The sequence below is a fragment of the Ctenocephalides felis genome, unplaced genomic scaffold, assembly GCF_003426905.1.
Source record: "Ctenocephalides felis isolate EL2017-DRISC unplaced genomic scaffold, ASM342690v1 CF-g0.4_SCAFFOLD_01886, whole genome shotgun sequence".
Taxonomy (NCBI): Eukaryota; Metazoa; Arthropoda; class Insecta; order Siphonaptera; family Pulicidae; genus Ctenocephalides; species Ctenocephalides felis.
Genome location: NW_020538040.1, coordinates 148862462 through 148876274, shown reverse-complemented (window position 1 = coordinate 148876274; position 13813 = coordinate 148862462). Strand labels below are relative to the sequence as shown.

Here is a 13813-nt window from a genome sequence, read left to right as displayed (position 1 = left end):
GATATTTAATACTTTATATTCTTGATTTTTTATCTGGAAGCTATAAATGCTATGGTATAAAAATTACGTATTACATTCTGCTATAAATATATTACCAATATGCTTAACATGCATTAAACAATAGTAACATGTTATCAATTTAAATAATACCAATCAAAGTGAAAGGCAATGTTTTGAATTAAATTTTTGCTTGACAATTGAAATTCGGTATTTATTATTTTTAATAAAACATAATAAAAGATCGGAAAATAACAAGTTAATCGAATATATTGACAAACAAGCATGTGTGAATATAAGCTGTAAAATAGAGTTTTATTCGATCATTACAAAACCCTTACAGAGGTAAATTGAAACTCATTATAAAAGGCAGTTGAGATGAGTTATGGAAAATCTTTTTAGTTATTCACTAACATGAACAAGATATACTTCATTAATATACTTCTCTCTATGTTTAGAGATAAAATGGTAATTTTTTTTTCTGAATTTCACTTGGATTTCATTACAATTTAAATTTCACTCGGGCTCATTACATATTAAAAGCAAGTATTTTATACATAACTAATTTTAATATAAATTTTAAACTTGATAATTTATTCTAATTTTGATTTCAATAAACAATAAATCAATCTTATTTTATCGGATGATAAAAATACGTTGCTACAAATTAATTAGGACCCAATATAGGTAATCTATTACAGGAATAGGAAACAAGGTCAAGACTTACAATGTAAGTTTTAACAAGGTTAAAAATTGATAATGGAAGCGTGATGCAATGTGCCTTGGAAGTTCTCAACAGTGAAATGCATCGATATTTTTAGAAATTTATACATGTGTAGTGCATGATCGGTTCTATTTTAATTGTGCTTTTGGCTTCCTCAGAGAAATGATATTAGTAATTTAAATTAAATTGAAAGTAATAAAAATCGGTTTTGGAAGTCCCCTAGTGGCGGACACCTAAGGTTATTTATAAATAAATGAAAAAATATTTTATGAAATGTTTATTAAATTATGACTTATGTTAGATAACAAAGTTAAAAATCAAAACAAATTAACAAAAGCGCAACCTTTGCTAAAAAATAATTAATACCATCAATAAAACTTTGATGACAAAAAATATGATTTTAAAAGTGGAACCTAGTACCGGACATTTCAAATTAACCTGCATTGAACATATATGTATGTAAAAAATGTAATTGGAATAAATTGCGTAAATTCTCACAAGAAATATCAATATGTTTACTGTCCGGTGCTAAGGGACAGACATTTTCGTTAATTTGATGATACCTACTAAAATTGTTTAAAAGATCTAATAATATTCTACCATTTTACAAATAACAATCAAGTATTACTTTTATCTTTGCATACCACTCAAATGTAAATTCATAAAAATACTAGAATTACTTCCATTGATATGTAGGTGACGCCGTGATTTTGCGCCTAAAATAGCAAACGGTTGATCCTGCACCTGTGTGCCCCTTTCACTTGTATTTTGAAATAAAAAGATTTATACTCGCTTAAATAATACGTGTTAAATAGAGTGACCGGCGCAAGGTGGCGTCCGGCGTTACTGGACTTTCCTATGACTATGAATGATCAGTTGCTAATAATATTGAAAATTGCAGTATTTGAATGAATGAAGCATCATGTTTGAATTATTTAAAAAACTTTCTACTTCTTCTGGCGAAACGATTGTTATTGAAATTGAAATATAATTCGATTTTTTTAACATAAATAATTTTAACTTTGCAATTCAGTTTATGTAGTTCTTATAAATATTAGACAATCTCATTCATTTTAAATCCGCTTGGATCCAGTTTTGTTTATTTACTCTTCATTTAAACATATATAAACATTGACGTACTATTGATAAGTTCTTATATTTCATTTATAAAATACGAATAATGAAAGTTACAGTATTTATAACGATCTATTTGAAAACATTTACTATTCCTCGAATATATTATTATGGTACGGGAAGTTCCAACAAATTGCCTTAAGGCACGATGCCATGCACCACTAGTTATTATTTTATATGCTGAATCTATACCAAGACTGGAGTCGTTGTTTTGTAAAAACAATTCGGCACTAAAACCGAGAAAGATTTAGGGCTAGCTGACAAATTTCGGATCGGAAATGTTTCCATGGCAGAACCCTCGGCGGATTCAATGTTACGATCTTTGGATTTTATCGCCACTCTTATTATCCGATTACAGTTACTTTCAGCATGCTCGTTGTCGGGAAAAGGAACAGATAAAGGCGAAAACAGTATCGAAACCTATCGACCGATTATATAGACACTAGGCATCGGTTCGAAAATTTTAAATTGATTTATATCAAAAAGATTTTAGAAGTAGTAGGTACATTCGTATGAAAAGTAATATAATTTTATTTGAATTGGAACATTTTGAATTTTTTATTTAGATTCGTGGTAATCAGTTTTGTTAAATGGGCCCGTGCTAAACGCTAATTAAATTCTCTCAAAATTATGAAGATGAAATAGTGAACCTTTATGATGAATCTATAGCGTGGGTAAAGAGGTTCACCACCGATATCTTAAAAACAAATGATGTTAGGAATTTTTTAACAACAGTATTTGAATGTAGAAGGAAAAAGATATATAAGCAGCCATCACCTTGATTGGCAATGTTTGAAAATACATAATAAAAGTATTTTCTTTCGTCTTAATTTGACTTGAAATTTAACTATGAATATGACACAAAATTACTTTTTTTTGAAAAAAAAATGTATTGAAAAAAAAATTAATTAAATTAATTAATAAAATTTTCTTTATTTTGACATATTTTGGAAATTCTGAACTTTTTTTCAAAGCAATCGTACTGCTTTAAGCATAGAGTCGAAATGTCGAAGCCGTCTAACAGATAAGCATTGGTACTGAACCTATAGGAATGTAAACAAAATTTATACTTATTGTTAAAATCTCTATAAAATATCTGATAATTTGATGTATATATGTCTAATGATCATTTTTGACCGCTAAATGGCATTTTTTTAACTTTTTTCATTAGATCTCGAAAACCGTTAGACCTGTCTTCATGAATATTTGATTAATTTTTCATCTTGTCAATACAAGTAAAATGTTTTTTAAATTATTTTAATCGAACGCTCCGTTCTTTTAAACACTGAGTTACCATTTTTGGCACTTTTTGCCCCTTATCTTCGGAACGGCTAGACCTGTCTTCACCAAAAACTAATCAGCACGTCTCCTTATCAATACTAATCGAATATTTTTTGAATTATTCAAATCGGTTGCTCGGTGTTCCCGAAATCGTCGACGAAAATTTGTATCCGCACACACACACATACACACACATATATACACACACATACATCATTTCTAAGGTATGTCAAAATGTTCAGAAGGTTTTGAAACGTAAAGATATATAAAAATTTTCATTTTCGATTTTTTTGCGATTACTATAACTTGCCCTACGGGAAGTTAATTAACAATTCATATTTGTTGAACAGGTGGTATACTGATACATATTTCCATCACTTCTTCTAATTAATATTATTATCAAATCAACATTGTTAAATTACTGATACTTTTGTTGGATATACCTTATGCAGTTTTGTTGATCGTTTATGCACCTTTTAAATGTAAATGTTCCTTAGTCATAAAAGTATGAGTTTATTTGAATTAAATTATGTATATAAATTGTTGGTTATTTATTGTTTGAAAGAACCAGTGCAAAATGCTATATTTTATTATCTACACTAAATATGACTGATAATGTATATAATATTTTACAAGTTTTGTTAAAAAAAAGAGCGGATTATGATATTTCTACAATCAATGGCTCTAAATCAATTTCTAACAAAATTTGTTATAATTTACTCTCCATTACTTCTAGTTATGATGAAAATCACAATATTAAATTACTGAAATATTAAACTATGTTAGGAAGTATTTCTAGACTAGGTTCACGAATATTTTATTAGATTTAGTAAATTACTAACATTTTGTTAAACAGTGTACTGCCATATGCATATTTTCAACTTGGTAAATTTTTGAAATTATAATATTGCTAGACATAAAACATTAAACTATTTCAGAAAGTATTTCTAGATTAGATTTACGAGTATTATTTTATGTTCACTTCTATTCTGAATTTCAAATCAAAATGCTCCACTATTTTGAGAACAAAACTTTAACACAATTATCAACTACCTTACTAAGCCGAACATCATACAACAATCTATAATTGTTGGACCTATAATATTCATTTTAATAAGTAAATTAGTCTCTTATAAAATTGTCATTATTGTATTACTTACATTTTTTTGATCAGTGTATCAGTGCATATTTTCCACTTAAAATTAGTAAATTTTTGGAATCGTAACATTGCCAAGCATAAAAGGTATTCAAATGCTACAAGATAAGGTTTACTTTTAATCTAGATTTCAACTAATCAAAATGCTCTATTAATTTGAGAAACACAATTTAATACAGTGCTAAACCTAACAATCTATGTACTTATTACTAAAATAAAAAAATACCTACAATTTTCCATTCTAATACAAAAATTAATTCAAGTCGCTCACAAGCAAACCTTTTATACATCAACTTTTATTCAAGATCATAAAACTTTATGAAATTATAAATAAGATTAAATCTTAAATATGTTACCGTCGTCGTGGCGAATTCATTTTTATATTATTGTTCCTGTAGCTCGTAAATGCGACGTATTGAAATCTGACAATGCGAATACTATAAAAATATTTGCTCAACACTCTTATTTATTTGCGGGCCCACTTCAACGAGGGTGAAAATATACAGTCGGCTGGAGTACAAGTTGAATCGCGCCAAAATCAGACGCGAAAACTTTCTCTTATAAGAATCTCAACATGTAAATTGTTTTTCGTCGTCTCACGACTTATTCTATTTCGAAAAATTTTCTGGATGGTAGAGTGGAGGCTAATCTTGTCTAGCGTAATATACAAAATTCACAGTATATGTAGCGTAGAAAATTATTTTTACAAAATAAAAATATTTATTAACACGTTAATCGCCAATCGAAAAAAATTCACATGACCGATGGTAACTTAACTTCCCGCATGGTAAGTTATAGTAATCGTCCAAAAATCAAAACTGAGTTTTTTTGCTTATTTTCAAGTTTCTAAGGTTTCTGAACATTTTGGCATACTTCAGAAAAAATGGATGTGTGTATGTGTATATATGGATACAATTTTTATCCCGCGTTTTTGAGAGCACGGATCAACTGACTTGATATACTCAAAAAGCATTCGATTCCCATTGATAAGGAGACGTGCTGATTTTGCAGTTTTTGGCAAAGGTCGGTCAAGCCGTTTAGGAGATACGAAGCAAAGAGTGCAGAAAATGCGAAATAAGTTTTTGGGAAAACAGAGCATCCGATTTAAATAATTCATAAAACATCCAGTTCGTAATGATGGGAACACGTGGTGATTAGTTTTTGGCAAAGACAGGTCCAGCCGTTACAGAGATACGGAGCAAAGAGTGCAGAAAATACAAATCGAGTTTTTGAGAGAACGGGGTATCGGATTTGAATGATCTAAAAATCATACAATTCGTAATGATGAAAAGACGTAGTAGTTAGTTTTTGGCAAAGATAGGCCCAGCCGTTTCAGAGATAAAGCGCTAAACGTGTAAAACATTGCAGTTTTGCTGTATTTCGATTTGCTGTATCTTAATTTGCTTCAAAATTTTCAATCTTTGATAATGATTCTCTTGATTAATGTAAAGCAATCACACCTGGGGTTAGTTAAAACAAAACGTTGGGGTTAGTAGTAATGCACAAAAAATATACACAGATTTAATGAAAAAAGCTTTTAAAATACCACAATTAACTTATAATGCTTTACTCCGCCTATTGGGTAAAACGGATAGATTTTAGGAAAATAGTAAAAAATATATTTTTACAATCAGGAATAACTAGGAATTTTGCTGGACAATATCAATGCCACCCCCCGGAGAATGTCATCCCCCGGGGAGCGGCAGAGGAGTCTAAATTATTTTCACTTTTGAACTTGAGAGTAAGATGAACGTAATTCCAAAATTTCATGCAAATTGAAGCACAGTAAAAAAAATCAGACCCAAAACGCTCTATTGACTGGAGTAAATATTCCGTATCCAATGCTAAACTAATAAATTTTTGACACAATGAAACTTCTAAATCATTTTTTTAATAAATATTTTTTTTGTATTGTGGTTTAGAAAAAGTAAGGCAAAACACGACTGCATTAGTTAAAAAAATAATATATCAAATTGAATTACATAATTTCATCTGCCAAACATATACTGTATTTTGTATTATTTTCATTTCTGGTATATCCCAGCTGCTTTTTGGCAAAAATAATGTAGACATTACATTTTTCTTATTCATAATCATAAATGTATTATATTCTAATATTGTCTAGGTTCATAAGTAAATTGAAGTTTCTGGCAGGGACTGTTCACATTTGTCAAACTATTTTTAATGACAAACAATGACATGCCGTTTCTTGAAATTATACCCATTTATTATTCAAAATTACCATATTTTTATAAACATTTACATCTTAAAAATTTCACTTAAAAAACTTTAGAAAGATTTTTCAAAATTCAAATAATCGATTAGGATGGGTATCTTTTAACGACATGTAATAACGTATTTGTTCTGTATTAATTATATGACAGCTAACAATCTCAAAATAAAAACTCAGCAACGATCAACTAATTAAATACTCTGAAGCAAAACTTTGCACAAACTCGAATGAATGTAAATAAAACAAGCAAATCTTAAAAATTTAACTTAACAAACTTCAGAAAGATTTATTAAAATCCGAATAATCGATTAGGAGGAGTATTTTTTAACGACATGTAATAACGTATTTGTTCTGTATTAATTAGATGACAGCTAACAATCTCAAAATAAAAACTCAGCAAGTACAGATCAACTAATTAAATACTCTGAAGCAAAACTTTGCACAAACTCGAATGAATGTAAATAAAACAAGCAAAACCATATAATTACGCATAACGAGTCGTTTGCTGACTGATATTCAAATATAATCTAATAGTGCTCTTGTCAGGTGGGAGCCCTTTGCACCCATTATCAAAAGAATGGCTACGAAAGGGCCCCGTGTACAAAATACGCCCTCGTGCGTACACAAACACACGCGCGCCTACTAAAATATACAAAATCTCTCATACGGGGTTACACCGACCCGACGACGGGAGGGTGGCTGCACACATTTGTATACAACGAACGACACAAAACGAACCCACGACAATAGGGCTGAAAGATAATTGTCGATGTAATCGAAGTAATAATAGATGGAAATAGATACAACATTTAGTTAACTAGGTTGATGATTTTATTACATTGGATTATATTGGACTCAAGTTTACTGCTTATAAATTCGTTTATTTACTGCTACTAATTGTATGTAAAGTAATGCTATCTAGCTGTTAAAAGGCAACTCAACGGTTGTCGTATTTTTAACTTCCCGAAGGAAAAGTTTATGTTTTCAGAAAAAATCCGATTCACTAATTTTATGTTTTCTCGACGTTTCAAGCCATCCTGAATCGATTGAGACCAAATTTGGAACAATTATGTGTTTGCGTATATGTATGTGAATAGATTTTTTACCTTAAATCGATCTTTTCTCGACTAAACCGATTTCAACAATTTAAAAGCCATTCGATGCATCTCGATGTGGACTGTGGTTTCTCAGTTTTGTGCGACGATCGGCCGAGCCGTTCTTTTGTATTTTGCAAAACAGTGTAAAACTTTTTATCAACGTTTTAGCTCACAATACTGAATCGATTTTAAAAAATCAAAAACTGTTTGAAAGATATTGGTTGGGAATGATGCTGATTATAATTTTAGGTTAAGATCGACCAAGCCGATTTTTATGAAACTTTTTCACGATAGATATCATGGTTTTATAGAACATGCTGAAATATTACGACCCTACGGTAAATCGTTTGATTTTAAAAATTCATCAAAGTTTGAAAAAATATAGTCAAAATTTGTGTCAAATTTGCTTTTGTGATTTGATAAGTTAATTCATCAAAATGTGGAATAATAAACTACAATTTTAGGACATAAAAGCACGTGTCTGCGCAATATAATTATTATAATTACAGATAATTTAAAAATGTTTGAGAAAATTCAGTTTACGAATACATTGTTTCATCTTCTTTTGAACATTAGAACATGGAGCATGAACCCAAGGGGTATAAGTCATACATCGTAATAAGTCTTTGCCGGGCTCAGAACGAAGAAAGTGGCTTTTGCAACAAATGCAAGTCTCTTATTTTTAACGGTGGATCTTTCAGTCTGTTTTTAGCAAGTATTTCTTGTATACTTGGAGTAGAAGTTCAACTGTGACAATGACGCCCAACATCTGACAGGATTGTTATTATGGCTTTCTTCATGTTATGCAGACTCGGGAACGTTAATAAAACCAGCTAATTTTTAAACCACTGTCATTTTGTCCATATATACCATTTTGTCCATATTTCCCCGTAAGTTCGTTGGCATATTGAAACTCTTTTTCTATTTGAACAACTAAGTATTCTAAAAGCTGCTTTGATGTTCTCTACTATTAAAAGGCAATACATCGGTTGTTCTTTATATTTGTGATGATTTTTTATATTAAAAGCCAATCCAGGAGTTTTATGTGTTTCATATAGCATACATTTTCTCACTTCTTAACTTTATGTTTAACTTAATAATAATGATGTTTTTTTCCAATAACCATGATAGATTTTAACTTATTGCTGCAATCCCTGAAAGGGTTATTTTCATTTGGAAACATTTTTTGATCTATATTTTCACGTAAAACTGGATGTCAGTACTGCGTGATATCAGGCTGTTCGAAACAAAATTTTAACCTGAGACTTTGTAAATAAAAAATCGTACTCTTTTCATAGCTCTGCAATGACTCCATAACAACATTAGTGCATGAAAACCCGCCATTGATTTGAATTGTAAATCATAGTTTATAATTGATGTTTTTACAAATATTTACCTACACACTAACTTGCACTATATTTAAATATTACTTTGTTGTAGTACTAAGTATCCACAAAAAATTTAATTATATCTTGTGCCAAGACATTGCGCAATTAGGATAAGATCATTTTTACGTCAAAGCTTCATAATATTCGGCGAAATTGATTGATGCAATTCGTTGAGTAAAACACGTGGCATTCGTCAAACATTGAAATTATCATCATCAGTTTATATCTTCTCGCAGCACGATTTCAATTCATACTTGACTCAAATTTATAACAACGAATAATAATCGAATGATTTTTTTTGTCACATAATTCAGTTTTGTGATGAAATTTTTTGCGTGTGTTCATAATCGCATTTTTATAGCTGAATGAGTTATAAGATAATTAGGCAAAAGTACTTATGATTTCTGTAATAAACTCTCCATGTCAAAGGATTGGAATGCATTGCAAAAATAATAAAGCTTGGTTATTTTTCGTACTATTAAAATAGTTTAATTTTGGAAGAGTGATTCAAATAGTTACTATGTGAAATGATAACATAAAATATTTTGGTATTCCAAATTGGAACTGTAGTTCCCAATGTCACGTTCGATTCTATCAATAACTGCAACTATTATTTATTTGTCAACAGAATTTTATAGCATACGCTCAAGTTATTTTAATAATGACTCAATGAATTTTAATAATGACGCTGACAACAGAGAATAGTGATTTATAGCTTATTTTAATTTGGAGTATATTACGACGTGATTAGTGGTTTTGCTGTTTATGAATGATGTCTTTTTATGTTCAGTCACTTAACACTTCATTTGAAACACAATAAGAAAATTTACGATGCACCTATAATTATGCGGTTTAAAATAAAATGTCAGAGATAAAAAAAAAATCAACTTCCATAATTGTACTATTGGAAATTGACTATTACGTAGAACTATATTTTATTTATTAATATTTTTATTGAAATAAATTTATCGAAAATAGGTAATTACCACTGATTTTACGATGAATTTTGTCATTTTATTGTCGATCAATGTATTAGATAAAATACGGTCAAAATGGTATATATGGACAAATTGGCACAGCGGTTTTATTTAAAGGTGGTTAATTCTTTGAACATTTCCGCAATTGTACAACGTGACAAGAGCCGTAATCACAATCCTGTCAGATGTAGAGCGTCATTGTCACAGTCTTGTTGGAATCATCAGTTCCAACGTGTATTGTGCCTTTAAAAGTTTATTTTGAGCGTGGTTTTCTTATGTTTTATTGAAGACCTATTTATTGTTATGAGTAATTATTTCTATTAAAATCAATAAACTTTTGCCAGTATTAGTGTTTTCGATCGATTTTATTGGAATTATCAGATATTTTATGGCATTTTAATTACTAATATTTACTTTTGGACGCAATGACATATTACTATTTTGCAGGAACTACAGTGTAGTTCTTTCGAGACCAGGAGAAAAGAAAATTGAAACCTGTCAAAGATAGCTTTTTACCTTTAATCTAACTACTTCTAAAAACAAACCACAAAATCCACCAGTAAAAATATATGACTTGTTTACTTTGGGCTTATGCTTTATGTGCTAAGGTCCCAAAGAAGGCATTAAAATTAAAATGAAAATTAGCATCTCAGTATGTGCTTACCCAAATTACTATTTTATTCGCACTATATGGACAAATTTTTGTAAAGGTTGCATTTTTCCTTAATAAGTAAGAATGATATTATAGTACCTACATTCAATCAAAATATTATGTTACTGGTAGTCAATGAACCGAAAATGAAAAAAAACGACTGGGACTGGTTATAATATCATTAAACTAGCTGTAAGTGGAATTCTGTCTTAAGGCAATTAAGGCATCGTGCCTTAAGGCAAATTGCTGGAACTTCCCGTACCAAAAATTATTATTTTTTTAAAAACGATTAACATTCTTGAAAAAAAAATTACTTTGAAAAAATAAGATTTTTGAGAAACTAAATTGGACAAAAAATTACTTTTTTTTGAAAAAAATTTTTTTTTAAAAAAAAAAATTTTTTTTAATTTCTTTTTTTTTGAAAAAAAAATTTTCTTTATTTTGACATATTGTGGAAGATCTGAACTTTTTTTCAAAGCAATCGTACTGCTTTAACTGCATAATAACAAAATATAAAGCGCGTAAGCGCCGCGTCGCTGTCCAACGCATAAGCATTGGTACGGAACCCATAACAATGTTAACAAAATGTATACTTATTGTTAAAATCTCTATAAAATATCTGATGATTTGATGTGCATATGTCTAATGATCATTTTTGACCGCCGAATGGCTCATTTTTTTACTTTTTCCTCCATATCTCCGAAACCGCTAGACCTACCTTCATGAAAATTTTATCGATTCTTCATCTTGTCAATACAAGTGAAATGTTTCTTGAATTATTCAAATCGGACGCTCCGTTCTCTTAAAAACTGAGTTACCGTTTTCGGCACTTTTTGCCCCGTATCTTCGGAACGGCTAGACCTGCCTTCGCCAAAAACTAATCAGCACGTCTCCTTATCAATACGAATCGAATGTTTTTTGAATTATTCAAATCGGTTGATCCGTGTTCCCGAAATCGTCGACGAAAATTTGTATCCGCACATACATACACACACGTACATACATACACACACACATACACACACACATACACACACACATACACACACACATACACACACACACACACACACACATACATCCATTTTTTCTAAGGTATGCCAAAATGTTCAGAAACCTTTGAAACGTAAAGATATATAAAAATTTTCATTTTCGATTTTTTTGCGATTACTATAACTTGCCCTACGGGAAGTTAATAAATAAATATCATAAATAAGCAAAACACCAAGTCATTTTGCCCGTACTTGCCCTTTTATTTTTCGAAAGTGTAAGATTACTAAATTAACTAGTGGTGCATGGCATCGTGCCTTAAGGCAAATTGCTGGAATTAAAAAAAAAGATTCCAATATTTATTAAAATATTGAAGAAAAAACAGATTATTTAGAATTTTAAAATTTTTTAAAACAATTGACCTTTTTGATTTTTTTTAATATTTTATAAATATTTTGGAAACTTTAAACTTTTTTTCAAAGAAATCGCAACCCGTTAGCTGCGTACAAACAAAATATCGAAGCGCGTGAGCACCGCATCGCAGCCAACGGATAAACATTGGTACGCAATCCATAAAAATGTAAACAAAATTTGTTTTTATTATGAAATTATCTATAAAATATCTGATAATTTTATGTGCATATGTCTAATGATCTTTATGGTCCGCCAAATGGCGTTATTTTACTCTTTTTATTGGATCTTCAAAGCCGCTAAACCTGCTTTCCCAAAAATTTCATCAGTTCTTTATTCCATCAATACAAAAAATGTTTTTTAATTCATTCAAATCGGACGCTCCGTTCTCTCAAAAATTAATTATTATCTTTGGTACTTTTTGCCCCGTATCTCTGGAACAGCTGGAGACCTGCCTTTGCCAAAAACTAATTAGCACGTCTAAGGAGACGTGGGATCATATTGATAAGGATCAATATGAATCAAATGTTTTTTGAATCATTCAATCGGTTCGAATCGTTGACAAAAATTTGTGTCCGCACACACACACACACACACACGCATACATCAATTTTTTTAAGGTATGTCATAATGTACAGAAACCTTTGGAACGTAAATATATATATATATATATATATATATATATATATATATATAAATTTTCATTTTCGATTTTATGCGATTACTAAAACTAATCCTACGGGAAGTTAATGAATGAATAAGAGATTAGTGAATATAAGATTTATGATTAATTTTGTCTTAACGATAAGTTTCATATATTTATCTCTTTGCAATAAGTAATAAACAACCATAGATTATTATAAGCAATAATATAGTAAAATCAGTATCAAAATTACTTAAGTATTCACTTTCATACCATCCAATGCACACCACAAACTTGAGAAAACAAACAACAGATCCTGCTTTCCACGTCAGCATCTCTAACATTTTTATCCACAAATATATAATATTTTTTATGTCGATCTGAGCATTGGATTCGTAGCATTGTCAATTCAGAATCTGTCCACCCCTACTGAGGTTGAAGGCAATATTTCGTCGGGTGGCGTGCGGACGTACGTTCGGGTGTCGCTGAGGAGCGCGCAGGCGCCGCCCGAACGGATTGCTCCCGGTGCACGTCTGTGATAAGAGAAAGAAAACCGCCGAATAAATTTCCTCGGCCGAACTGGTAGTGTGTGTCAACGCACGGCGTACAACGGACGCACGATTTAACGTATATTATCGTAACGGTTAACGTCGCGTGTTTCATTCATAGACTCGCTTCGGAACTAAATAGTCGAACATACAAAAAAAAAAAAAAAAAATTAACAGTGTCGAATTAAACTAAAATATTTTTTTTTTCTGTCCTGTTATAATCTGTCAATTACTACCATGGTCGCGGTCGCTATTTGCTGCATTTTAGTACTTCTCGCTGTTTTTATCGTCCTAATCATCGTTATCGGACAGACAATGAAAGTGCCCGGGGCTGATTGAACTGTCTTCATTTTTTAACTTATGCGCTTAGTACCAGCTTAGTGTCGCATGTGCAAACGTAAGTTTCAAACAAATGTTTAGAGTGTGTTGTTAAAATTATTATCAAAAACTATTTCAAATGTGTTTTGTATCGGTGTGTTATGGTAAGAGTTGACCAAAAACAACGGTTATAGTGGTAATTAAAATTAATGATCTGCTGCAAAACCGCAAGTGTACGTTTCGATATTGGTTTATGAGAGTGGA

At 30.5% G+C, this 13813-nt stretch overlaps 1 protein-coding gene across 1 annotated transcript; it reads left to right on the top strand.

Moving 5' to 3' along the window:
* Positions 1-13459: 13459 nt before the first annotated feature.
* On the top strand, positions 13460-13570 carry LOC113376052 (the record flags this gene model as incomplete). The annotated part of the gene is made up of 1 exon (XM_026615983.1): positions 13460-13570. A coding segment is annotated over one exon (111 nt), but the record flags the coding sequence as incomplete, so codon positions are not given.
* Positions 13571-13813: the final 243 nt, after the last annotated feature.